This window comes from Pimephales promelas, chromosome 5, assembly GCF_988280905.1.
Source record: "Pimephales promelas chromosome 5, fPimPro1.hap1.1, whole genome shotgun sequence".
Lineage (NCBI taxonomy): Eukaryota > Metazoa > Chordata > Actinopteri > Cypriniformes > Leuciscidae > Pimephales > Pimephales promelas.
In genome coordinates this window covers 21,096,966-21,123,935 of record NC_142773.1, presented here as the reverse complement: position 1 = coordinate 21,123,935, position 26,970 = coordinate 21,096,966, and the positions used below count along the sequence as shown (strand labels likewise).

Sequence of the window (26,970 nt, the reverse complement as noted above, 5' to 3'; positions counted from 1 at the left end):
TTGCGTGAATAAAACTGTGCAGCTTCTTTAAATTGATTTTCTCTGTCTCAGCTGGTGGATAAACTGTTTGTAATGGGATTAGATTCATCATGTGATTTTAATCTCCATTGAGATTGGTGTTAGTCATTTTACAATAGCACAAAGCTTAATACTTAAAATAGGTTATTTCAGATAATGCATTTTATTTACTAAGCTTAATTTACTATTTACTATTTAATGGTATCTATCCATTTCTATCTATCGGACTAAACTTAAAATGCAGAAACCATTCAAATTATTAATATAAGCGCATTCATATGTTTACTATCATCTATCTATGAACAAAATCTGGCATTATTTTGGCCCTCTTGAGTTGCATCACCAGTACCATTTTGGCTTGTAAGACTGGATAAAAAAAAAAAAAAAAAAATTAAATCACAAAATATGAATACATTCATAGTTCATTCAGCATGTATTACTCCACTCAGCATTCAATTAAGAGTTTAGCATGCATTTTGTTCACTAGATGGCAGTGAATGTAAAGTGTTCCTCAACAAAAGTTTGCAAGGCCGACATGGTTTCTCAATAAGAATAGTTGAAAATATTTTATTGACATATGAAAAGACATAGTGACATAATCAAAGTGCTTTTGTATCTTACATGTAATGAAAGCTTCAAAAATAAATAAAGATATAATAAACACACATTGTGCATATGTCATTCTGTCCATTCCTCCCTCCTTCCCTCTCTTTCTCTCTCTCAAGATATAGACTTAAAACAGGAGAGATCAGCTGCTGAATGCAAATTCTATTTCACATAATCTATATTTATGCGCATCACAGTGCAGATATGATCTTGTTCATATACATAAAATGACAGTTATGTTAGCCTAAACTATTAAAAGTCACAAAAAATTATGTAGCAAAAGCTAGACAAAACAAAACAAACAAATTCTGTACATAATTAACAAGTATGAAAATGACCACATTAGTATCATTAAAATGATAAACATGCTAAATGAGTATGTGATATTTCAATACAACTTCAAAAATATGCATCAACAAAGACAACAAACAAAGACGAGCATAAAACAACAATATATACGCAAAGAAAAGTACGTAAAAGCACAAATATCACAGGTTTAAAAACACAAATAAATAACATGGATTTAATTGGCAACAGCAATATGTATCATATAAAATCCCGTTCTTTAAATTAAAAAAATAACCAAGACTAGCAAAATATTGGGCGACACAATCAAAAAGTTAAAATTACAACTTAAAGATATGCTACAGGAGTCCTTTAAGTCTTTTAAGTCCCTCTGTGAATGATGTGCGAGTGTGTGTTTGCTATTTTTAGGGTGTTCAATCTACATAGCAGGCTGAGAGAAGTGCTGAGAGTGAGAAGGTGCAAATCATGGTTGTTGTGCCTATCTTTAAGATCATCGCGTGTGTGTGTGTGTTTCTACATGTTGTAAGCCACATATACGGGGTCGAGCTGGTCGGCGAGGAAACCGTCTCGCAGGTGCATGCGCTGCTTCTCTCCGCGAGAGTTGATGGGAATTACGCCCGTATCCACAACGACCACCACGCCCACAATCAAGTAGTGTTCTTCTAGAACCACATTAGTTACCATTGGAACCAGATCTAGAGCTTCCTGCTCAGAACCGTCCAGCTCCACCACCACCACTAGGAGATTCGTCCATGTGAACACCGCACTGAATGAGAGAGAGAGAGAGAGAAAGTTTGAACCTTGCGCTATGAATGCAAGATTGCTCGATTTCACAAGTAGCTGCTTTTCTAAAAAGTGTATTCATTGTGCAATGCAACTACGCTAGGCATTAGCATAAACTGTCTTCATCTGCACTGCAGTTAGTTTTCACTCTGATCAACTACTGTATTGTCAGCAAGATTATGAAGAGAATCTTGCTGAGCAAACAAGTTTATGGATGGCTACCTGAATAATAACATATCCAGTTTAAGGGCACAGACTATTTCCTTCTTGAATATCGAGGCTCGTGACTGCCAGGAAAAACACATGTTAATGTTGAATGTGGCTTATCCAATTATTTTTATGATTTATTAAAGTGTGTTGAGACTTTGGTTATTAACTTGTGTCATTTAAAGTGCAGCAGCTGTTTTTTCAGTTCAGTTTAAAAAACTAAATAATTTTTAGGTTGTTTTTCCAATAAAAACTAAGTATGCTTCCATATATACCCTACAGTTTAAAAGTTTGGGGTCAACAAGACTTATTTTTTCAAAGAACTGAATACATTTAATAATCAAGAAGGAATTAAAATGATCTTAAGTAACAGTAAAGACATTTATAATGTTACAAAAAAGACTTCTACTTAATAAATGCTGTTCTTTTGAACTTTCTATTTAAACAATCCTAAAAATAATCATGACTTCCAGAAAAATTTTAAGCAGCAGAAATGTTTTCAAAATTGATAATAACAATAAATGTTTCTCAAGCATCAAATCAGCGTATTAGAATGATTTCTGAAGGATTATGTGACACTGAAAACTGGAGTAATGATGCTGAAAATGCAGCTTTACCATCACAGGAATCAAATACATCTTAAAATATATTAAAACAGAGAACTTATTTTAAATTGTAATAATATTTCACAATATTGTAATATAAAAAGATCATATCGTATCACAATATGACATGGTTCCCTGTGTGTTGGTGTGTGTGTGAGCTCACCATTCTGTGATATTCCGATGTGCCCTGATGATGGACGTTTCAATGTCAATGGGATGGTATTTCATACCTCTCAGCTCCATGACTTCATCTAATGCTCCCACCACATAAAGGGCATCGTGCCTTTCTGAACACACAAATAAAACAACTCAGACCAACTCCACTGCTCAATGCAAATCAAATATCTTTCTCTCTATGAATGCACAGACAATTCGAGACTAAATGCCCAATATATATTGAACACACACACACACACACACACACACCTCCGCTTGCATCAGTGAGGTCGGTCCTGCGCAGAAACCCCAGGTATCCGGTTCTGGCCCACATAGTCTGAGTGTCTCCAAAGCTCAACCTGGCTCCGAAATGATCCGAACGCACATTTTCCTCTCCGAACACAGTGAAGTACCCACTGGCATTCTGTGGACTATGGACCCAGATCTGCACACATTTTAAAACGGACTCAAGTGAGATGTTTGGTAATGAGGAGATATCATTTTATCTGACAGACAAGAAAGTGCTACTGGTCTAACCTCCCCTAAATGAGAATCTCCGATTGGTCCCTTCGTCTCTGGGTTAGCGATGATGATGCGTACACCAGGTAAAATCTGTTCAAAAATAAAGAAAAATAAGACAACTTTTGGAATCTAACATGGTTTACATTTAATATAAGAACACAAATAAAGACACATTTAACTGTTTTACTAACCTTCCCAGATTCCATGAGAGGTAAACTATGTGGAGACCCTCTTTCAACCAATCTCACCCTGCAAAACATACAGTCTTACTTCAGATGAGGATCTGATAGAAAAAAAATATATTGTTCCAAATTTATGACTGATTTTTTTTCTTGGAAATCCATCTGAAAAACAAATGGGTTTGTCATATATTTAGGGTCTAGACTTTTACATATAAATAATACAGCCGCAACAATAGGGAGAGCTAAATAATACATGTAAAGTGACTCGAGTGTTTCCTCCATGACTGATAAACGCAGCAGAGTCATCAAACAACTCTCATTAAGTAGTCAAGAAATACAGTGTGTGAGAGTGTAATGTTAGAAGATGGCGGACACAAAAAGTCTTAAAAATGCTAAAAGCTTACCGTGGTCATAAGTGTCCGCTTCCAAGAAATTAGCAGGCGAGTGTGTCAGTAAGTAGAAGAAAAAATAAACGAAGGACTGCCCATAACTAGAGCCGTTATTCAGCTGAAGGCAAAGAGCTGAACATCCCCACCAGCGAGGGCCCTCGTTTCTTATTTCGGCTCTGTTCTGACACACTTGCCTGTCAATATCTTCAGAACGGAATGTCTTTTCGGCACCATGTAAATGGCTTAAAGAAAAAAAAATCATATTCCCTGGATCAGATAGGTAATGCGGATCAAACATTACTGTACAATACCGTAATTATATATAATTACAGTATTGTACGGTAATATTTGATCCGTATATTTGATATTTATATATTAATATTAATATTTATAGTTTAATATATTCTGAAAATTAACATTTTCTTAACATTAAGGGCCTTCTTTTACAGGCCATTTGCTGAAAATAAAAACCTTTTGAATTGTACTGTCCTAATCTTAATAATTTTGTCCCTTTTGTAACATCTTTCTAAGAATGAAAATCATGAAATACCTAATGCGTGTGTGTGTGTGTGTGTCTTGCCTGTCATGTCTCAGTGCTCTCATGTCCACATAGACAGTTGTTGGATCAGGTCCTGATGTTCCCTGCACAAACACACAAAAAAATCCTTCTATAAAATACAGTCAAACATACTTAATCGCCTATCGGGTAAGCATGATGCTTTACTTTTTTATGGTCAAGGTGACTTGCATTAAAAGTGAACAAAGCGTACACAAATTTGCATGGACAGGTTTCAACCAATCAGCAAAGGAAGGAAGGTAGAGGTCGATAAGTCAGAAGATAATATATTTCCCCTTATGTAACTATGGTCAAAAACATCTCATTCAAAACAGGTTAAACATCCATCATCTAGAAGGAAAACTCCTGTTCCAGTGTAGATGCAAGGTGTTAGTTTTATATAATAACATGTAATGGCCTAATATATTTGAATTTATGCAGCATCTTTTGTAAACCACCCTGAAGCTAATCAGGAGTTATCCAAAGGCAGAAATATTTTTTTGCACCCTTTATGACTGAATCCGGAGATGAACAAAGCATTCGTTTCTCTCACTCACTTTATATCACCTGTGTGGAAAGTTCATGGAAGTCATTTGAGGTGAGGTTAACACTGGTTTGCCAATTAGTCAGCTTGTAAAAATGATTAGTCATGCATACAGGGCGATAATTAGTAGATTTACTCCCACATCTAAATATGGTTGTAATAACTGGAGTTATGAAATGATGAGGGTCAGTTGAAGTTCATTCATACCTGCTCAGCAAGCTTCCCCAACCTATGAGGCTACATGAGGAGAGGAGAGGAAGATGGAATGTATAAATATGTTAAAAAGTAACTTAAACAAAATAAATAAATCAAATAGAAGGTTAAATGGGTTACATGACTAGTAAAAAGAAAAAGAAAAAAACTGAACACAGGGGATGCTGCTAGACTATGCAATCCGATATGGGTCATATTCTTGCCTTTACTGACCTGTAGGCAGATTGCGAGGTTGACCCTGCAGCCGAAGGCAGTGCTGACGGCACGAGGGTGAAGGCCCACATCCTTAAAGAGCTTACAGAAGGACTGTGTCAGAGCAACACGAGGCCTCTCTTCCGCCACAACCACACATGAACGCACACGGGTCAGATCCATCCCACGGGCCTGAGAGAGACATACACACACACACAAACAAATACAGGGGTGAAATGAGAAACACTGTTATTTGAGTATTATTGAGATACTATAAATATTTTGAAATCATTTTTATTTCTATATATATTTTTTTTTTTTTTAATTTCAGTGAAAGTTTAAGCAATTTTTTGTGTTTTTGTCATTTTATTTTTTGTAAAAGTTATGTTTTAGTTTTTAGTACAACACATCAAGTTAAACTAAAGGAAAATAAGAAATGTTGCCGAATTAAAATGTTTTTTTCTCTTATCTTTTTTTCAATTAACATTTATTTTATTTTTTTTCCAAGTTAAAAAAAAAAAAGGTTTTAGTTTTAGTTAAAGGGATAGTTCACCCAAAAGTGTAAATTCTCTTTTCATTTACTCACATTCATGCTATCCCCAATGCATATGACTTCTATTTCCATTTTCTTCCAAGTTTTTTAGGAAAATAATCCATGTCAATGAGCCTATATAATGCAAGTGAATGGCTGCCAGTCGGATGACTTGTGAAAAACCACAACCAGCGATCGTATCGTAAACCATACAACCACAATGGATGAATCAATGTTTTCTGAAGCGAAATGTGTCTGTAAGAAAATAACAATATTTGTAACTTAAAAAAAACAAACTATAAATCATTGCTTCCGGACAGGTCTACTGTCATACGTGCATTGTGAAGCCTGCGCGAGAAGTAGCGGTCGATAAGGATGCATTCGACACAGGTTACCTTGAACGAATATATTTAATTTAGACTTGGAGGGAAACGCAAAAAGAATACAGAATGGCGCAGCATATATCAGCCTCTGTCCAACTCTGCGTGACTGCGGCCTCCGGGGAAAACCCCAAGCATGGGTGTTAAAGAAACATCCCCAGACCATTACATCATGTGCTTTCCTCCTGAACTTCACAATGCACTTACTTTTGTGTTAAGATGAACTTGTGAACTCCATTTACCATACACATTTACCATTTCACTTCAGAAGACATCCACCTGTGTTGTATGGATTACTACATGTGATTTTTTTAAGTGTCAAACAAGCGGCAGCTATTCCCTTACATTATATGGACAGACTCACAGAGATGCATTATTTTCCTAAAACAAATTAGTTTATCTGAAGAAAGACAGTCATAAGGATATCACATACAAATGTATGTATCTAGTAGCAATACTAATAAGTCAGATGCTAAATAAGCTAGCATAACTTTATTTACCACATAAAGCAGAAGCTAGCTGCCTCATGTGACTGTTTTTCCAACTGGCCCAACCCTAGTAAGAATACTAATACAATGGCTTGAACAGATACATAAATAGTAAGGCTAGCTAAACAACTGGAATGATCTTGAAAACATATTGCAAGAGGCAGAGAAAATCACCCTAGTAACACCATAGCAACCATCCAGAAGACCTTAGCAACTGCCTAGCAACACCATAGCAAAAACCCAGAACACCCAAGCAACCACCTAGCATCCACCTGAACACATGAATAAGCCATAACTTAGTACCAGAACATCGTACAGACAAGTTTGTTGGTTCGGATTCAACCATGTACCACACCCTAGCAACCGAGTGGTGAGTTTTGCCACTGCACATTCATTTCTTATGTACATTCATTTCTTATGACTTCTGTTTATTTGTATGCTTGGATATGATACAATGATCCATTACATTACAATAAATTCCCAGTTAGTTCTCCTGAATTCCCATTATTCCCATAGAAAGTTCCTAATATGGAATATTTCCCAAATTCCCCAGCTTAACTTCCCTTGGAAATTTACTGAAAATTTTCCACCCCTTTGCAACCCTATGAACAACACCTTTAACTATAATAATCCTGATGAGAAGCAGATTGAAATATTGTGTGTGTGTGTGTGCGCACACCTTCAGAGAGTCGGTGAGAGAGCTGAGAGATCTCGTGCAGAGCTCCATCACAGAGTACGAGCAGAAAGTGTCTCGGACTTTAAACTGACTGACGGACTGCAGCCACAAAGCAGGGTTCACCTCCAGATCCATCGGAGAGATCAGAACAGACTGCTGCCCTGCAAACACGCTACGCACAGAAAACAAGCACACAAATTAACACCTGTGTTTGCTGAGTGTTCATCTCAGGCGAGTGCACAGGTGATCAGTACCTGCAGAGACACCACAAGACGAAGCCAAGGCCGCAGTACGGGTCGAGGCATACGGCCACCTCTCGAGACGGATACAACTCACACTGCAGTTTAACAGAGCGACACAGAGCACTGGTTGCATTGTGAGACATCTTCCGAGAAAGAGAGAAAACAAATAAAGATTTTTTTTTTATTTAACACAAACATATTTTTTGTCCCTTCATTAGAAATATACAATAGGGTCGAAAAGGCAGAGTCTCGCCACATGTGAAAATCTTTCTAATTCAATATATTTTATTATAGATTATATAGAAAATAAATATGTTTTATCATATTTGGGTGTCTGAGATATCAAAAAGTTTGAAAACCCGTTTTAAATAAGCTACACACACACACACACACACACACGTTTCACTATCTTTGTGGGGACTCTCCATAGACATAATGGTTTTTATACTGTACAAACGGTATAATAATAATAATAATTTTATTAATAAAAATAATAATAAAAAATAATAATTCTGTATGATTTACATGTTTCCTCATGGGGACCTCAATTTAGGTCTGAATCTGTGTGCATTCAGGTGAAAGTCCCCACCAGGATAGAACAACACACACATGCACACGCATATGTATGTTATATCAATATATTACAATATATTTATTTATTTAATAAAAAATATATACATTTAAAATATTTGTAAATTCAAACTTAATTACATTATTTAATAAAGAATTTTATTTTACGGTTATTTTAACTAACCTTAACTAACATGGTTATTTCTGAAAACTACCCAGCACAGAAAAACATGGTAACAATTTATTTCAAGGTGCTTGTAATAAGCAGTAATTAACAGTTAATAAGACACTTTATAAGAACTTATAGGATGCATATAAGCATTAACTACTTCATATAACTTCTGAGGACGCTTTGTTTCACTTTTCCCGCTCTACTCAATCGTGCCGCCGACGAGCCTCACGACAGTTACAGCGAGGGTGAGTGTAGACTTATTACTGAAATCAAATATGCAATGCCATCCCATCAATAGTTGGTACATAAAACAACATTAGTAACAGTTATGATTGATGAGACAAACCTTTACTCCAGCAAGCATGCCTGTAGTGGACACACTAAAGTCCAGATACGCCAAAGAGTCTGGGTCACATGGCTTAAACAGCAGGGGACAACGCCTCTTTGGCAAATCGTCTAACAAAGAAACACACATATTTCTGATGAGCACTTGATAGGTGTAACCTCAGAACAAAAGATCTCATGTCTCTGAGAAACTCACCTGTTTCCAGGATAGGAGGCCATGATTTAAAGTCCACAGCCACTGACGCTTCTCTGGACCTCAGAAGTTTAGAGATGGCTTGGGAGGTCATAACACACACTGAACGACTCACCTGCACACACCAACATTTTTATTCATAACAAAATGGTAATGTTTCGAAAGCTGAGGTGTGGTCTCATTCTATAATGCATCACATTTACAATAATTTAAATGATTTCAGTAATTGAAGTTGATATGTCTAATAATTTAATTCACAACAGAGGTGCGTCCTTACCTCTAGGATCATTTTAACTGTAGGTAGTGTAGTGGGGATATTCTGAGGGTGAGGTGGCCGTACAGTTATAGGAATACAGCCTGCATACATACAGCCGTAAAATGCAGCGATCAGATCTAGACCTGAAACAAAAAATGCACACAGATATAAATCTTCACGAAAATAAAACTACATCTGTTAACAAAAAGCTGGAATTCAGGCAGTGCACATTTACTCATTCTCATTTATGACTTATTTAACTGTAATGTGATATTTTCATTTAATCAAATGTTTCATAAAGCAAATTTGATGCGATTTCTCTGCAGATTTAATTGGAGTGTGAATGACACTTGAGTGTGATATAAAGAACAGGATGTCTGCTGTAGCTGATCGGATTTCATGAAATGAAATTAGCAGCGCAGGAAAACTACAACACGTGATTTCTACCATGAGCCAGAGTTCAGTACAAAAATGAAATATTATTACATGGTGCTCAGATAACAACAACAACAACAAAAATCTGATAATTTATGTACAGTTTAATTTGGCTGAAATAAAGGCACATACGTATATAATCGCAACCTGCAGATTTATTGACAAACTTTAGAGAATGTTCAGTGCCTTTGTCTTTCTTTAAAATATCTTCATTTGGGAGCTTACAGTGTACTTACCTAGAAAGTACTGGCTAAGATAAGGTAAGTACATGGAACAGGGATAGGTTTAGGGGTAGGTTCAGGGTTAGTACTAGTTATTACCTAGTAATTGTAGTTACTAAAATAAATACATAGTATTTACATGGCTAACTAGACTGTAAAAGGAAGCGTTACCGCTTTTCACAGCAAATATTAGATTAATTAATTTGCACATCATGCAATAAACAGGGGTTATGAAGGTTTATGTAAAAGAGGGTAAATGTAAAAGACTTTAAATGTAAAGGTTAAACCCTTTTAAAGACCAAGTAAATTAATACATTGAACAATACATAAATATGTTCTCTAAATGTAAATGTCTAGGGAGAAACACAAAGAGTTGTATTAGCAACACTTCAGAGTTTGAAAATACAACTTACAACAAATATTCCTTACTTCTTAATTTATTTTAAAAAAAAATGTATCTTTTACTGTACCTTCTGAATTTCAGACTTTCAGCTCTGATTTAAGGCCTTAAATCAGCTCTGATTTAAGTCATACACATTTTTAAGGCCTTAAAATTCATTCAAATCCAGTAAGTTAGCAGGAGTGTGTATGTGTGTGCTTACCTGGTGGATACACTAACGCTACATGGTCTCCATCTCTTAGCTGTCCTCTTTCATACAGCATAGTGGCAATTTTCTCAGCTCTCTTGTGAAGCTGTAGACAGGTCAGAGAGCTTCCTATTGCACCCTGAAACACACACACACACACATTTATAGAGACACAATGCCACACCGGAAATCGCATGGAGGTCAGAAAGGCTCCTGATCATTTTCTAAACACACTGCTGAGGGAAACGAGAAAAGCAATGTGTGTGTTACCCTTGAGTTAATGAGCGTGTACAGTATGTGGTCAGGTGTTGTCTGAGCTCTCCACTGCAGCACCTCCGACAGAAAGAGAAACTAGAACACATAAGAGAAAGAATTAGAATTAGTAATTAGTCCGAGTGAAAGACACACACGCGGCCAATACAAGGCTTGTGTGTAAAGGTTTCTTTTAAGAGGTCAATTGAAGTCAATTTTTGTCTCTTATCTACAGGGATCCTAGAGATGCACGAGATGGGAATGTTCTGATAAACATTAAGATTTAAAATGTGATTTTTTTTAATAGCTTCAGGTTTGCTGTGCTGTTTTGTAGGGCTGCACAATTTGCCCCCATAAAAAAAAGAGTTAATACGTCTTTATATAATTATACAATTATTATTGCTATTATTAAATAACAATTAAGTATTTTTATCAAGTAAAACATCGATATTAATTTGATTTTACAGTACAACTGTACACCGCTGTCATTTTTGTTGTGTTTATTTTGTTATTGAAAGGAAAGCATGCGGCACATATCTACTGTAAATATTCATCTAAATGACACTCCCAGAAGCGTGTGTGTGAAGTTGGGATGTTCGCTAACAGTAAACCACTGCAAGGAAATACTGGATCATGAATCATGCATGCTGCTTGCATGTAAATAAACTTCACTCAGTAACACGCAACACATCAATTTCTTTTTTTATGATTAAATCGCAGCCATTATTATAGCAATTTTGATTGTATTCTGTTTAACTGTTCAACCCTAAGAGATCTTAATCTCTGTAAATACACAAACTCTGCATGTACCTGCTCATTGTCCTCCATGTGACTCAGGTCTCGTCCGCTGGCCTGAGCCATTCGTTTTCCTGCAACGAGATTCCCCACCATCACAGAGGCAGGACCCACCTCTGCAACAAACACACACACACACACGATATTTACACAAAAATCTCTATGTAACACAAACACATCATGCTCTATAACACACACAAGGGCTTGTGCACCTGGTTGCTTCTGTCTGGGTTTGGGCAGGTTGGTGATGCAGGAGTGAGGACACATGAGGATGCTGCAGGGGTGTAGCGCCCCCTCCAGAAACAGCTGTTTAGTCTCAGACAGGTGGATTCCACCCAGAGGGGTTTTGGGGAGGGTGTTGGCAGGAACCAATGCCAGACAGTAGACCCCCACCTGATGAATACCATCTATAGCCTAAACAAAGACAGGTTTGGTCAGAGAACTCTTTATTATTAATTATTAACAACCTTAATTATACTTACAAACAAAAATGTTCTTTACAAACAAAAATGAATCATTTAGCAGACGCTTTTATCCAAAGCAAATGAGGAGAACGATAATGCCGTGACAAGTCCTACAGTTCCTCTAGCACAGTACACGTAGCAAGGATTGTTTATTTTTTTAATAGAAAAAAAAATAGATAGAAAGTGTTAGTATTAATGGGTCAAATGTTAATGAAAAAGAAGCAGTTTCTTGAAAATTACTAAAGTCTCAGGTTGAGTTTTTTTTTTTCAAAAATACAGTAAAATTGTACTATTGTAAAATATCACTACAATTTAAAATAACTGTTTTCTATTTGAATATATCTTAAAGTATAATTTATTACCATGAAGCTGAATTTTCATTCTAATACACTGATTTGGTGCTCAATAAACATTTCTTATTATATCAATGTTGAAAACAAGTCGTGTTGCCTAATATTTTTGTGGAATACGTGAAAAAATGATTGAATGATTTGATTAATACAAAATTCAAAAGAACATAATTTATTATAAAAAGTATTTACTGTCACTTGGATCAATTTAATGAGTCATTGAGAGTATAGAGAATAAAGAATAGCATTTCTTTAAAAAGACTCGATCCAAAGTGTGTGTGTGTACCTGCAACACTCGGCTCATCCACTGGTAACTCTCTTCTTCAGTTGAATCTGGTCTCTGTTCTGCTACCAGCACAATCCTCTCATCATACAATACAGTCACTGAGAATACCACCGTCCTACACAGTGAGCAGACACGTTGTAATCAAGATTCTCTCAGTCTAGAGTAGTACTGGTTGGTTATTGTTTTGGTCTCCATTTTCATACATACCTTCCTCTATAGATAAACTTCATGGGCTCCACAGCAAGAGCGGTTGCAATGATGTCATCAGCGTTGTGTTTCCGTCCCCCCACCTGCATCAGTCCTTCCAGTGTACCCGAGATGAAGACCATTCCACTCGGACCCACAAACCCCAGCAGACCCGACCTCACAAACAGACAGTCGCTGACCAAACCACCGTCACATGCCACTGGACACACCTGCACCAGAGAGACACGCACATATTTACCAAAAAATGTATCATAAAAAGAAAAATTAAGAAAAAAGGTCACACCATCTTAAGGTGATCAGTCTGGTTATTGGAACATAGCAAGCTTTTTATTGGTCCAAGCCCAAGATGGTCTATAAGCCCCAACAATCTTGTCCAATATAGACTACCATGTCGAAATCGGGTACACCAGCTGGTAGTCGAGGTAATTAACTAACTAGACCAGCTTTAACCAACTAATTACTATAAATGACCGGAAACAACAGGAAATGACTTGCATCACATTTAAATGCTATTTGCTTTTAGGATAAAAACATCAGGCAAATTCATTCATGTACAGACCATGTAAAAATAGCTACAAATCCAGCAAAGATTAACTTTACCACATAAAATAAAGATGTTTTACACTACAGTTTGACAAGATTTTTAGTATCTAATGCTGACCAAGAGCAAAAAAATATCAATTTTGATATGTACATATATATTCAATACAGTAAAAACAGTAATATAGTGATATCACTTAAAAATAACTGTTTTCTATTTGAATATATTTTAAAATGTAATTTATTCCTGTGAAGCTGAAATTTTAGCATCATTACTCATGTCTTTAGTGTCAAATGATCCTTCAGAAATCACTCTAATATGCTGATTTGCTGCTCAAGAAACAATTCGTATTATTGTCAATGTTAAAATAAAAACAGTTGTGCTGCTTAATAGTTTTGTGGATACCATGATACATTGTTTCAGGATTCTTTGATAGCAAAATAATAGCATTTATTTGAAATAGGAATCTCTTATAACATGATAAATATCTGTACTGTCACTTTAATCAATTTAAGGCATTCTTGATGAATAAAATAATTAATTTCTTTAAAAAAATGAATGCACTGACCCAATGATATTTATATATTAAAATAGTGTATTCTCACACCTCAAATGTGTTCTTGCTCAGTCCTGTAAGCCCATAATATGACGTTCCTGTGGCAACAGACGACACGCAGATCTCTCCAATCTCATCGGTTTTACACAGCTGAGGAACGCCCTCCAGTTTAACAACGCACACCAACGCTGAGAGAGACGGAGAAAAGTCAGTTTTACAAGAACCATAAAGTCGTTTGATGAGGTCTGCGGTCACATGAGGAAAGCAGCGCCGAACTGCTCTAGGCTGGTTTATGAGGTAGATGTTGGAACTGAATCTAAATGCTTTGGGGATGTTCATTCGTTCATGTTCTCGTAATCTCTGTACCTCCTGACATGGCTGTGCCCACATCCTGTAGGGTGAGGACAGACAGCTTCTCTCCTGTGTCCACTCTAATGACCCCGTGACTCAGATTCGTCATACTCAGGATCCCTCGGCCTGCTGGCTTAGAGCTGCCCTCCTGAGGCCTGACAGAAAACACATGCATACAAACAAATGAAAGAATAAACATGTCCATATGTCTCACTTCTAGAATATTATGTTACCATAGACACAATATTTTCCAGATTTCATAAACAATATGGAATTGTGTGGTTTGGCTTCCTGGAGCTACAAAAGCCGTACAACCAGTCTTAAAGAAAGGTTTGTGCAAGTATTACTGTACTATTGTTTAGTTTTACCACCAGATTCTTGCATCTGTACCCACAAAAATCTCATTGAATGCATCATCAAAAGAGTGTAACACATGGTATTTCCACAAGATTAAACTATAACATACATTGTGGTTCAAAGGTTTGGGGCAAATGCTTTTAAAAGAAGTCTCTTATGCTCACCAAGGATGTATTTATTTGATTAAAAATACAGCAAAAAGTATTATTGTGGAATAATATTACAATTTAAAATAACTGTTTTAAAGGTTCTATATGATCATTGCAATGTGTGATTACAACCCCTTCAAACACAGGCAATAAAAAAGGATTCATTTTATATAAAAAAAAGTTACATATAGGACCTTTAATGCATCCTTGCTAAATAAAAGTATTAATTTCTTTCTTTCTTTTTAAATGGTACTTTCCCCAAACTTTTGAATGGCACACTACAAGGCAAAAAAAAAAAAAAAAAAAAAAAAAATCCTAAAATGACAAATGAGATGCGTCATGGCACACAATCAGGGTGTGCAGGTCTTTACTAGTGACAAATTTCCACATCACTATAAAGGGCCGTACACAGTCAGACCAAGAACAATAACTATAACTATAATGGTAACAATAAAGATGTAGTTGTAAAAAAGAATAGCAGAGTCCAAGCCACAACTATAACGTTAACAACACAAAGAACGATATCAGATCGATTCACTTTCAGATCGATTTTTTTCCAGTTAATGAACAATAAAAACAATGACAGCTAATCCATAATGCCTTAAAGAGCTTGAGTATAGAGTGCCGAAGTGATGACGTCACTTTGTAGGACAACTCGGAAGCTAGCGGCGTATGGGTTCCCTCGATCGAAAAGCTATGCATTTTCCCCATAGACTTAGCAAATTAGCGATTTAGCAAAAATCCATTCAAAAATCCCATAGACTTTAGAGCGAGGGAACCGGGAGTGATAAAAAGCTAACTCACTTCCGCGTTTTGGCCTACAGAGTGACGTCATAACTTCGGCACTCTATTTAAAGTGGCAAATTACATAACTGGAGCGACGACAACATAACTAGCCACTTAGAATAAACAGAACGATATTGTGCGTCGAAGTGGACACTATTATAGTTATCGTTGTAGTTCTTGGTGTGAACAGGCATTAATAAACACTTCAAGGGACATTCAACAGTTCTGTTAGAGAGATTTAAGATATCTGTTCTCCAGAGGTGGAAAGTAACTAATTACAAATACTTTCGTTACAGTACTTGAATAAATGTTCCAATTTTTTCTACTTTCTTGAGTATAATTAAAATGTGGTACTTCTACTCTTACCTGACAAGAATAAAATTTAAGTATTCAACTTCGACGTGGTACTATGACAAAGATGCCGACGGAGCAACAGGGCAAGCTGACATTTGACAGCCCTACACTTCAGCCAATAACAGACAGATCTGACTCGGGTGCAAAACCAATCAAAACTTTCAGTTCGGCTGGTGGGCGGGGCGTTCAAACCGCGCTTTGATATTCAATCACTGGCACTCGTGTTTGAATCAGTATCGCTAACGTTTCAATATTTCAGGGAATGTAAGTGAATTATTAGCAACTTCTAAAATACGTAATCCAATCGATAATACCAGAACTATTTTTTTTTTACTGGCACTTTTACTATTCATAGGCTACTGTTGTAAATCTATCTTTTTTATGGGTCCTGTCACTTAACCTTCTTTGCTTTCAATTTTGAAATGATTCAAATGAAACATTCAAATGATCTTTCCTGGACTTACTTTTCAAAATCACATACATGTCAGTTTCATGTTTCATGTTGGTTCTTCAAACAGATTGAGATTATATTATTTTATTAAATTATATGATACAAGCCATGTTGATTCGAATTGCATTAAAGGGTTGAGTGTAGCGCTCCATATCGCTATCATCTTCCCATTTTGGGTAAAAATAGAAAAATAATACTAAAGTACTTTGTAACGTAGTTACTTGAGTAGTTTTTAAGTAAACTACTTATTTACTTACTATTACTTATTTATGTTATTTTACTTCTGCTGGTACTCAAGTAAAGTATTACTTAAGTAGCAATACTTTTACTTAAGTATAATTTGTTAGTAGTGCTGTGAACACATTTTCTATATTCCATTTTGCACTTTGGGTAGTATCTGATTTCAGGTTTACCAGCCTCTAAATGGCACACATAAAAGTGAAGACGTGAACCAGACTTTATGGTGATATTGAAAAGTCTGGCTATGTGAGAGTAATATCCGCCTGCCAGTAAGATAACAGTATTTAAACTTAGACCACACACAAACACAATTAAATGTATTTGAGTGAAGTGAAAACTGCTCGGTTCTTCATCAAACATTTCGTATAACATAAAAATCTAATTTACATGTATTTCTTAATAGTTCTGTGTCTGTGTGCATGAATGTGCGTAGGCCTGGTTATGTTGTTTGTAATGAGTGACCACAAAAGAAAGAACCTCCCATTTTAATGCGTTTAAACTGAAAACAGATTCCTGAGCACAAGAATGATGTTTGCACATGTGTGCCTCCAGGACAAAGAGAGTGTGAGTATATTTATACCTCCTCAGAGCTACAGTTAGGGCCTCAGGGGAGCCAGCACATGGGCATATGACCTCTGACCTCAAGCCCATGTTCTGGAACACATTTAGGAATGCGTCACAGGAGGATATGGACCCTGGGAAAAGAAAGACGGAGAGAATTACTGTATACACTTAACGTAAAGGCTTGATTTACAAAGTAACACACTCACAGGCTCTGATTCAACACTAACACACACTCAAGAGGGTTTGATTTAATGTTAACACACTCACAGGGGTTTGATCCATCAGCGATCAGCAGCATTCTCAGTGAGCTCATGTTGGTGTCAGTCTGCTCTTTGTGGGACATTAGAGCCCAGTGTAGATCTCTACTCTTTACACATGCCACCTTAGCTGCACACACGTGGAAGGAAATTAATTATTGATTAAGAATGATTATGTGTGACACTTTTGATTCGGTACATGATCTTTAAACATGTAGGAGATGGGAAAACTCTCCAAAAAGCATTGAGACAAAAATCAAAAAGCATGTGTGTGTGTACCTTTGTACTGACAGACTTTCTGGATCCAGGAGAGAGGATTCACCTTCATAAGTGCATATGGAACACTGACCACATGTAACATATTCAACACACTCTACAGAGAGAGAAAAGGTAGAGAAATCACTTTTTTAGGAAAAAATAAAACAAGTGTAGGCTACAAAAATCAGTCACTGATTTTACCGTTTGAACACTGTGCCAAAGGCCGATGCCTTTCTTAAAGTCCAACACATTCACCACAGTCTCAGCTGAAACACACCGACACAAACCACGTCATAAGGTTTGGAACAACATGAAGGCTGAGTAAATGAAATATTTCAGCTGATATCCCTTTAATAATTAGAATTGTGTGATACTTGTGTGAATTGTAATTGTGTTTTGTATTTGTAGCTGTGTGTATCTTACCCTCGCTGTATCCGCAGGTATGCGTAAGTGTTTGGCAGTGTTTGAGCATTGCCATCCTTGTCACAGTTATTCCCAACACACTCCCATCCTTACAGGTCTTATACTGTCAATCAACCACAAAACACGGCCACTCTCATTATAAACGCAATGAGATCATCACGCCAAATCGTGTGTGTGATTATGTCACAAGCTTCAAATCAGAAATAATTTTTTGATGTGCGCACACTGCACGTACTGTATATACAGAGTTTCCCGCTGTTTGCGCATACTTTTCTCCTAAATTGCATTTTTTTTGTTTTGTTTTAAAGAACAGACTTGATATTTATCTATTTCGGGTCCTAATTAGGAGACGAGGAACACACCGTTTAATAACATCCATTCCAAAGACAAGGGTCTGTGGATGAGAGTCCAAAACGAGACGATGAGTGGAAGGAGAATTTTTAGAATGACACGACACTCATTTATGACATTTAACAACAACAACAGCTTGTTCCTCGCGTTATCCGTCATTACGCCATTTGTACATAATCGCAAAAGTGCAGTACTTTTAACCAGTTTTGGTTTTCAGTCCGATTAAGTTCATATGCCCTCTCGATCAGATTAGAAAAGGTTTAATCCACCCCTCACAATCCGAATTAAATTCGAATCAGATTTGGCCAATTCATTCCGATCGACATGGCTACATATGACTTTTTATTCCAACTGTGCTAGTTGTCTGATTACAATCGAATTATTAGGGTCTATGTAAATACAGCAGTGTCACATGATCCTTTAAAAATCATTCTTATGAGCTGATTTGGTGCTCATGTAACATTGCTATTATCAAAGTTGAAAAAAGTTATGCTGCTGAATATTTTTGTGAAAAAACAAATTGTGATGCATTGTTTTTGAGGATTCTTTTATGAATAGAAAATTCAGAAATATGGCCATAAATAAAACATGATTTTAAATCAAAATGAATTAGACAAAATCACACGGTATGTTACCTCTATGTACGCTGTGTCATTGTTGGCATCTTTTATGAGAGGAAACCACTCTCGTGGGGGTTTAGATAAATGTTTGGTGTCAGTCAGCACCCAGAGCAACTTTGGCCAGCCTGAACACACACACACACACACACACACACACACACACACATATAACTATAATACATAAAGTTCCTCTATGAAGAATTGTGTGCAGGAGGTTCTAACAAATATTATGATGTCTCTGACCTTTGAACTGCATGACATCACCATTAGCACTCTTGAGAAGACCTTTATGACATGCATCGCTGGTCAACGCCACGGCAACCCCACAGCTACCCAAGAGGAAACCAATTTGTTGACTACCAGCATCCTTTGAGGGGAGAGAGCAGAATTACACACCTCAGGCAATTTTTGGTGTTATTTTGGTTAATTATGACTCATTACTGAATCTTCCGAATATGTGTGGTCCTATCTAACCTGATGTATTATTGCTAGACATTTTTTTTGCAGTAGAAATTACCTTCTTTGTAAGTGGTACTTCAATTGGGACAGGAACAACTTCAGCCAAGAGACAGCCATAAAACGCCACCATGAATGCTGCTGGGTCATTATTGGGGTAAACCAAAGCTACCTACAGTAACACACACACAGTCTTCATTCTTCACCGGTTCTTATGCTCACCAAGTCTCTTATGCTCACCAAGGCAGCATTTATTTGACAGAAAAAAAAAAGAAAAAAAAATCCTGTGATGGCAAAGCCATCATTAGCATCATTACTCTAGTCTTCAGTGTCACATGATCCTTCAGAAATCATTCCAACATGATGATTTGGTGCTCAAGAAACATTTTTTATTATTATCAATGTTGAAAGAAATTGTAATGCTTAATATTTTTGTGGAAAAAAAAAATTGTGTGATACTTTTCAGGATTCTTTAATAAATAGAAAATTCAAAAGAACAGCATTTACCTGATAGATTTATTTTATAACTTTTTAAAATGTCTTTACTGTCACTTTTTATTCCAATTGACTAGAGTATGTTTGGGATGTGATGCAACGGGCGATTCCCATCATGTATGTGCAGCCGACAAATCTGCAGAAACTGTGTGATGCTATCATGTGAATATGGACCAAAATCTCTGAGGAATGTTTCCATCACCTTGTTGAATCAATGCCACGAAGAATTAAGGCAGTTCTGAAGACAAAATGGGGGCCAACCCGGTACTAGCAAGGTATACACAATAAAGTGGCCGGTGAGTGTATAAGACAAAGCATCAATACAAACTAACCACTCACTTACCCTGTCACCAGTGTGGATGATTGGTTCTTGTTTGGTTCCCAGTTTGTGGAGCAGGTTATAGGCCAGCTTCAAACTCCTGGACCAGAGCTTACCTACAAACATATAAACAAAGAGATATAAACGTGTATCCACAACCAAACAAAACTAAACCAAACGAGCACCTATGAATACAAATGTGTGTGTACCATATGTAAGTGTGTATGGTTGTTTGGCATTGCTGTGCGTAGTGGTCAAACAGGGGGCTTTGGGTGCAATGGCTCCCCAGCGCAGAAGGGCGGCTTCCAGGGAGGAGGGGCAGTTCTTGGGTCCGACGAGATCATCTCCTTGAATGGGAGTTGACTCCGCCCCTTCTGGGCGTGGCAGAGAGGGATCAGGCTGCTGCACTGCACATGGCAAATGTTTAATATTCAGATAAGTTTAGAAAAGCATTGAGACCCATTGTTGACCTAAAAAAAATCTTCTTCCATAAAATTGTCATTTACTCATGAGATCATCATGACATCATCCAGACAACACAAGGGTGAGTAAATGATGACAGGATTTTAATTTTCTCTGTGAACTATCCCTTTAAGCACTTCATCTGGATCTCAGCAAAAAAAGCTAGATCAAATTAACTTGTTCTGTGCAATGTGTGGAGCATTTAATCTGAGAGTAATGAATTTCAAGACCTTTGACCTATAGCCACTATGGAGGTGTAAGAAGTGTTTCTGTGAAATTGTGCAGGGTGTGCAGGTTTTTACACATCTATATTTATAATATTAATCATTTTTAAACTCCAACAATTAGGCAAAAAGATAGTAGAAACATTTTAACCTTCAAGAAGTTCTTCAAAGTCCTCCACAAAGAATTCTCGCAGGGGTCTTCGCCTGGGTCGCTTCAGTGTATTAACTAGCTGCTGGATCTTTGCCGACACACGGCTACTGACAGGCACACCTACATTTAAGCACATTTGCAATTATTACACAACAAATTCTCACAATAGTGAGAATGAGAAAACACATTGATTAAATAGTATTTGTTTTGTAATTTTAAACTCATTTAATTCCATGCACACAGAATAAAGTTTAAAAATACAACAAATACATACCAAACTTGATCAGTTCAGAATAAATACACATTTAAAAAACAGACCTCTGGACACACACACACACTCACCATCTCCTGTCTCCATCAGCTCAGCATTGCCATATTTGGGCGGGGGCCTGGTTATCATGGCGACCTGTGGGCGTTGAAAAAAAATGGGGGCGGGGTCTGGCATGTAGCTGGTGATGTCAGGAGGGGCCGACAGACTGTCTGCAGTACACAAACAAACAGGTCAAATCATCAGTATAGTAAAATACAGCACAACAAATCATTTACCTCAATAAATGTGATGGTCTATTATCAGTGAGATGCAAAAGTGCATGCAGATAAAACAAAAGTGTATACATATCAAACAGTGCTGTGGAGGAAAAGCGTTTAACTAGAATCAAAGGCCATTATTGACATTGATATATGTGTTGATAAAATACAGAAGTGGGCCCAAATGTAAATGCACACACACCAAATTGAACCTTTCTTTGCGGTCATCTTAAAGGGATAGTTCACACAAAAATGAAAATGCTGTCATCATTTACTTAACCTCATGTTGTTCCAAATCTGTATGACTTTATTCTTCTGTTGAACATAAATGGAGATATTCTGAAAAACGTTGGGAACCAAACAACATTGGAGCCAACTGCCTTGAGACATTTTCTCAAAATATCTTATAACCCACAGAAGCAAGTCACAGATTTGGAACAACATGAGTGAGTAAATAATGTCAGCATTTCATTTTTGTGTGAACAAAATGACAAGTCTTTGACCAAAAAGAATCATGAAATACTGACCCTCAGAATCCAGAGACGACCATGGGCGATCTGATTGGTAGTCATTGGAGTGCCTGCCAACTATTCCATTCTCATCAGAAACACCCATTTCCCTTAAGCCCCGTCTTTTCAGAGACAGATGAGATATCGGGCCAACTGAGGGGAGAAATTGAAGGCTAAATTATAGCATTCTATTGAGTTGAGCGCAAAAATTTGATTGGCTGAGCAAGTTGAGCATGGGAAGCCAACTGGCTGAAGCAAGATGATCTTGATAAGGAAATGAAGTTTCCAGAATGCAAGAAACCCAGATCAGATTATTTATTATTTTATATGAACCAAAAGTTTAATATGAACTAAAACTTTTAATATGAACTAAAACTTTTTATATGAACTTTAATATGAGTTTAGCATAAGGAGCTGATTGGCTTATTTTTCCTGTCTATATGCTTGCAACAATATTCAATCAGTGCCAGATATTGGTGAAGGCAAAATTGGAGTTGGTTGACAATTTATCACATGACAGAATCTGTGTTTATTTGCTGCCATGCGAGTGAATATGCATGCATCTTACGGCCATATGAGTGCATGTTGGTCTCCGCGAGTCGGGCTGCATTGGCAGAGCTGTTGCTGTGCGACGATGATGACGATGATGTTGAAGGTGAGCCATGGAGAGCTCTGCTGATCCAGGAGTCCACGCTCACACCTCCTGCCCTCCCCAGAGACCCCTCAGCGTCAGAGCCAGAGGATGAGTCTGGAGAGACACACACAGAGAGAAAAGTCACACACACACACTTACTCACCGGCTCTCACACACACAAACACATGCACATCAGCACACCTGGAGGTGTGTATGTGTCCATGGAGGTTTGACCGATGAGCGACCGCCGCTTGGATGGCAACAGGACAGCCATCTTTCTCTCACTGTGTCGCTCCAGCGCAGCCTGAACAGCTTCTGTGTGAACATCTGAGAGAGAGAGAGTACAGTTTATATGTACATTTACAGTGCATCATGCTGAAAAGCTTCTTATGTTTATGTATGTGTGTGTGGAATAAAGTTCAGTAGAGTTGCTCTTTTTCTAGCCCTTTCTGAGATTTATTTAGGGAGATTATTTATGCAGTAGTTTATCCATATAGGAAATAATACCACTGACACAGATTGCATCTAAACCCAACCACATGTTCTGCAATGCTGAAGAACAACCTTCCAAAATGTATTTATTACAAAAGATGCACAAAAAAAGTCTTGAAAGATATTCTTTCATATTTATTTTTATAATTTTATTTAGATTTTTATTGTGTATACAGTTTTGTTTTAATATATATATAAAATAAACATAGTATAGCATCTCCTTTTATAGGAAATGTTTAAATTGAATCAGTAAATTAAATTGAATTTGATTAAAATTAAGAAATTCCAATTACAACTGCATATGCAAATGTAAACTGCATAAATTGTTATGAGATTAAGCATTTAAATATACATTTAATATAGAAATTAAAATTAACTTTTAAATATGAAACTAAAACCGCCGGTATTTGTTCAAACAACTGGTTCATTCAGGAACAGAGCCTGAAGTCACTGTCTTTATGAGAGAATAATTGAATCTTTCATTAGACCAATTTGTTCAAAAATGTGGATTCATTTATTGATAAATGACAATATTGACAGCATTGTGTCTAAAATGTAAGTCACTTAAAAATAACCTCTTGTTTATTGAACAGTCGTTTAAAATCAATATCATTTTCAATGATTTTCAATGCGCTTCTATTCAGAAAAAAAAACTCTGATATTGTTTGACTATATTGTATATTATAAAAGATAATAACTTATTTAGGACCTTTTATTCATTTTGGTGGCAATTTTGCCTCAAGAGTGAGAATTATGTCTGAGAAATGAAAATCAGATTGTTTGTCTGAGTAAATCTGTGTCTTCTAGCTCACCTGAGCGGTAACGTTCGTCCCTTGAGCCAGTGGACCGTCGCCGCTGGTAACGGGAGGATGAGGAAGACGATGAAGATGGTGTGACAGGGATGCGGCGTTCTGCCCCTACAGTAAACACAGAGGGACAACTGTAGCCAAAACACAATAAACACTAGGCTGCTGTGTGAAGTAAGGTATTTGTGTTACCTGGTGTTTGAGGTAGGTAAGCTTGTAAAAGTTTGGATCTTTTCTTCTCGTAGCCCTTCTGCGTGATGTCACCTGAAAAAAAGAAAAGGTAACCATTAACCAAACTAAACTGCCAACATTGAAGCGTTTCATCAGGCACTGCAGTTCCTCATGGACCTAGAATGGGGATAAAAATGCTCACCAAGACGAATTTAAGATGGATAGCCAATCAATCATTTCAGAAGTTGGTTTTAGACACAACATGGATGGAGCATCAGCGAACCTAAAACGGGCTTGAGAGGACGTTTAACAGAAAAATGCACTAATTGGTGTGAATTCTGTCATATTTCCAAATACCAGAGGAATATTGAAGAGGGTTTCATGATTAATCGAAATAGAACTACAATATGGCATAGTGTGATTATAAGCCACGGCATGATTGTTTAAGGTTTGAACATGTACTGTAGAAATTAAGATTGTAAAATACAATTATTATTATTATTTAATTTATCTTATATACTATTTTTAATGTGAAATATTAAAATTATTTTTTATTTAATAATAATACTAATTGAAAATATCCTTTCTTTTTATTATTATAGCACTTTTATTATTATTAAATAATCTTATTGTATTTTAAATCACAACAATTTGATTTTTTCTCCAAAGAAAATCATATAACCCTAAAAAAAGAGGCATTTATGTGACCAAGTGTAAATGAGAAGTTGGATAGTAATGTGATTATTCAAAAAGGCAAGTCATGAAGTGTAACTTAATACCCCTATAGACCTCAGTGTGCAATGCAGCTGTATAACATTACATTATAATGTAATCTCAGCAAATCAACACAGAATACACAGTGGAACAGCCGAGTTACTGATAAGCGAAATGCTTCTCAAATTAATATTTTAAACTCTTTTCCCGAATGGCTCAGTGTTGACTGAGTTAGTGTGGCTGATGGATACAAGTAAACAAACATAAGTGTAAACATGCTGCGTGCTTGCATCCCAAAATATCACAAATGATATCCATGGTAATATACGTAGGTGTGGTAGCCCCCCCTAGAGACACGCAGGAAATGAAGACATGGTGGCCCTGTTCTCATGAGATTCCTCCTCTTTTATATAACATCAGAGGGAGTGCGAGACAAGAGAGAAAATCTGAACTTTAAATACATTTCTGCATTTAATATAATGAGAAGGTTTGATTGTACACAGACCTGAAGGGGAAAACCACAAAACGTCACACCATAAACTGGGTTATTAGGTCAATCTGCACTGAGCTTTACATAATATACGTCCACAAAGATAACATATGCATAAACTAAAACCTGAGCAAATGCACACACGCATAATCAAATCAAATCCAAGATAACACATGCAGTCTCATGAGTGCTTGCGCATACATACGCACAACTGAACACAAGCTCCGTGGCCACTCTATTAGATACGGCTGCTTGTCAAAGCAAACCAAACATAGCTTTTAATTCCATTTAGAAAGCATGCATATATCATTGCGACGCTTTAGTTACTTTCGGGTTATGGGATCATTTAGAATTGCCACGTAATGGCATGTGATCTGAGCAAATGATTGTGGGAGGATTGTTGATGCAAGGTTTCTCAGAAACAGTTGCCCTCGTGGGATTTACACGCTTGGGATCAGAGAGAATGCTGTGAGAATTTAGCCAGATCTGTGAGAGAAAACACCTTGTTAAACAGAGCTCAAAGCAGCCTACAGTTCAGCTCTACTTGAAACATTGTTGCGCAAAAAGAGTCTTCTGAAATGCACCACATGTCAAAGATTAGAGGAGTAAAAGGTCCCCGCAAGATGAGCCTTTGGACTCACTGAAACTGCGCAAATAAAGATTTGTCTAACTCCTTGAGGAAAAATAAAGACAAAATGGCTGACATAGGCCAGAGTTTAAACGTATTTCCATTGTTAGCTCGTCTCCATTTTTGGAGGATGTTTGTCTTGGGCTGGGTATTTAAAGAAATGCTGCAAAAGGCTCAGGTGCGATTCTGTAGTCAGATCAGCTAGTAATTACTGAGTGTCCTCAAGTATTTTCTGATGTCAGGTTTGTATCATTTACTCTATTTCTGAACATTTAATATTTTGTATTGATTATCTTTGAATTGATTATGTAATAATTGGCACGATACATTTACCTGACTAATAATAAATTGTTACATTTGAATTTTCTTCTGACTTACTCTGAAATTATTAACTCTAGTATTATGTTCACAAATCGGTGTCAGGTTAGTAACGGTCTAAAGTCATTTGAGTGGAGCATAGGGCACAACAACTGCGATTTTAGAGATCCGGCTAACACTTGGCACAGGTTCAAGTGTACTTACACTATAAAGGCTAAAAACTAGGGAATTTCCATTCAGGACAACAGAATGTTGATTGAACAACCTAAATAGCCTTACCTCTGTTTATTTGTAATGTTACTCTAGCTAAGTGTACATGGGAAACCATGATATGACCAAACCAAGGCTACTTTTAGAGAAAGAAATATTTGTTGGATTATATCTGTAGTAGTGCTAGTGACCTCTGACTAGAGATAGTGTTGCTTTATTCAAGTGTATATTGATCTACACTCTCAGAAAAAAAGGATACAAAAGCGGTCACTGGGGCTGTACCTTTTCAAAAGGTAAACTTTTGTCCATTTTAGGTGCTAATATCTACATTTGAGGTGCTAATATGTCCATTTCAGGAGCTAATATGTACATTTT

The 26,970-nt window shown here is 36.8% G+C and overlaps 1 protein-coding gene across 2 annotated transcripts in view; it reads right to left on the bottom strand.

Moving 5' to 3' along the window:
- Positions 1 to 557: 557 nt before the first annotated feature.
- The window catches only part of dip2cb (DIP2 acetate--CoA ligase C (putative) b), a 35,211-nt gene continuing 8,798 nt past the window's right edge, over positions 558 to 26,970 (bottom strand). Inside the window, exons 2-39 of one of the 2 annotated variants that reach the window (XM_039694807.2) lie at positions 24,257 to 24,328; positions 24,071 to 24,175; positions 22,968 to 23,093; positions 22,701 to 22,880; positions 22,151 to 22,285; positions 21,438 to 21,575; positions 21,096 to 21,215; positions 20,468 to 20,665; positions 20,283 to 20,374; positions 19,506 to 19,616; positions 19,232 to 19,355; positions 19,004 to 19,113; positions 18,018 to 18,120; positions 17,796 to 17,860; positions 17,616 to 17,709; positions 17,347 to 17,466; positions 17,096 to 17,210; positions 14,194 to 14,333; positions 13,879 to 14,015; positions 12,731 to 12,939; positions 12,524 to 12,638; positions 11,636 to 11,837; positions 11,439 to 11,539; positions 10,647 to 10,727; positions 10,392 to 10,515; positions 9,155 to 9,276; positions 8,881 to 8,992; positions 8,686 to 8,795; positions 7,610 to 7,740; positions 7,359 to 7,527; positions 5,301 to 5,471; positions 5,082 to 5,111; positions 4,355 to 4,416; positions 3,395 to 3,452; positions 3,219 to 3,293; positions 2,952 to 3,126; positions 2,689 to 2,812; positions 558 to 1,696 (exon numbers count right to left, since the gene is read on the bottom strand). In XM_039694807.2, the coding sequence (XP_039550741.2) occupies positions 1,444 to 1,696; positions 2,689 to 2,812; positions 2,952 to 3,126; positions 3,219 to 3,293; positions 3,395 to 3,452; positions 4,355 to 4,416; positions 5,082 to 5,111; positions 5,301 to 5,471; positions 7,359 to 7,527; positions 7,610 to 7,740; positions 8,686 to 8,795; positions 8,881 to 8,992; positions 9,155 to 9,276; positions 10,392 to 10,515; positions 10,647 to 10,727; positions 11,439 to 11,539; positions 11,636 to 11,837; positions 12,524 to 12,638; positions 12,731 to 12,939; positions 13,879 to 14,015; positions 14,194 to 14,333; positions 17,096 to 17,210; positions 17,347 to 17,466; positions 17,616 to 17,709; positions 17,796 to 17,860; positions 18,018 to 18,120; positions 19,004 to 19,113; positions 19,232 to 19,355; positions 19,506 to 19,616; positions 20,283 to 20,374; positions 20,468 to 20,665; positions 21,096 to 21,215; positions 21,438 to 21,575; positions 22,151 to 22,285; positions 22,701 to 22,880; positions 22,968 to 23,093; positions 24,071 to 24,175; positions 24,257 to 24,328 (4,709 nt within the window). In that variant the 3' untranslated portion in view covers positions 558 to 1,443. The remainder of the gene's footprint in view (positions 1,697 to 2,688; positions 2,813 to 2,951; positions 3,127 to 3,218; positions 3,294 to 3,394; positions 3,453 to 4,354; positions 4,417 to 5,081; positions 5,112 to 5,300; positions 5,472 to 7,358; positions 7,528 to 7,609; positions 7,741 to 8,685; positions 8,796 to 8,880; positions 8,993 to 9,154; positions 9,277 to 10,391; positions 10,516 to 10,646; positions 10,728 to 11,438; positions 11,540 to 11,635; positions 11,838 to 12,523; positions 12,639 to 12,730; positions 12,940 to 13,878; positions 14,016 to 14,193; positions 14,334 to 17,095; positions 17,211 to 17,346; positions 17,467 to 17,615; positions 17,710 to 17,795; positions 17,861 to 18,017; positions 18,121 to 19,003; positions 19,114 to 19,231; positions 19,356 to 19,505; positions 19,617 to 20,282; positions 20,375 to 20,467; positions 20,666 to 21,095; positions 21,216 to 21,437; positions 21,576 to 22,150; positions 22,286 to 22,700; positions 22,881 to 22,967; positions 23,094 to 24,070; positions 24,176 to 24,256; positions 24,329 to 26,970) is intronic. The other variant, XM_039694808.2, reaches the window with a different exon arrangement.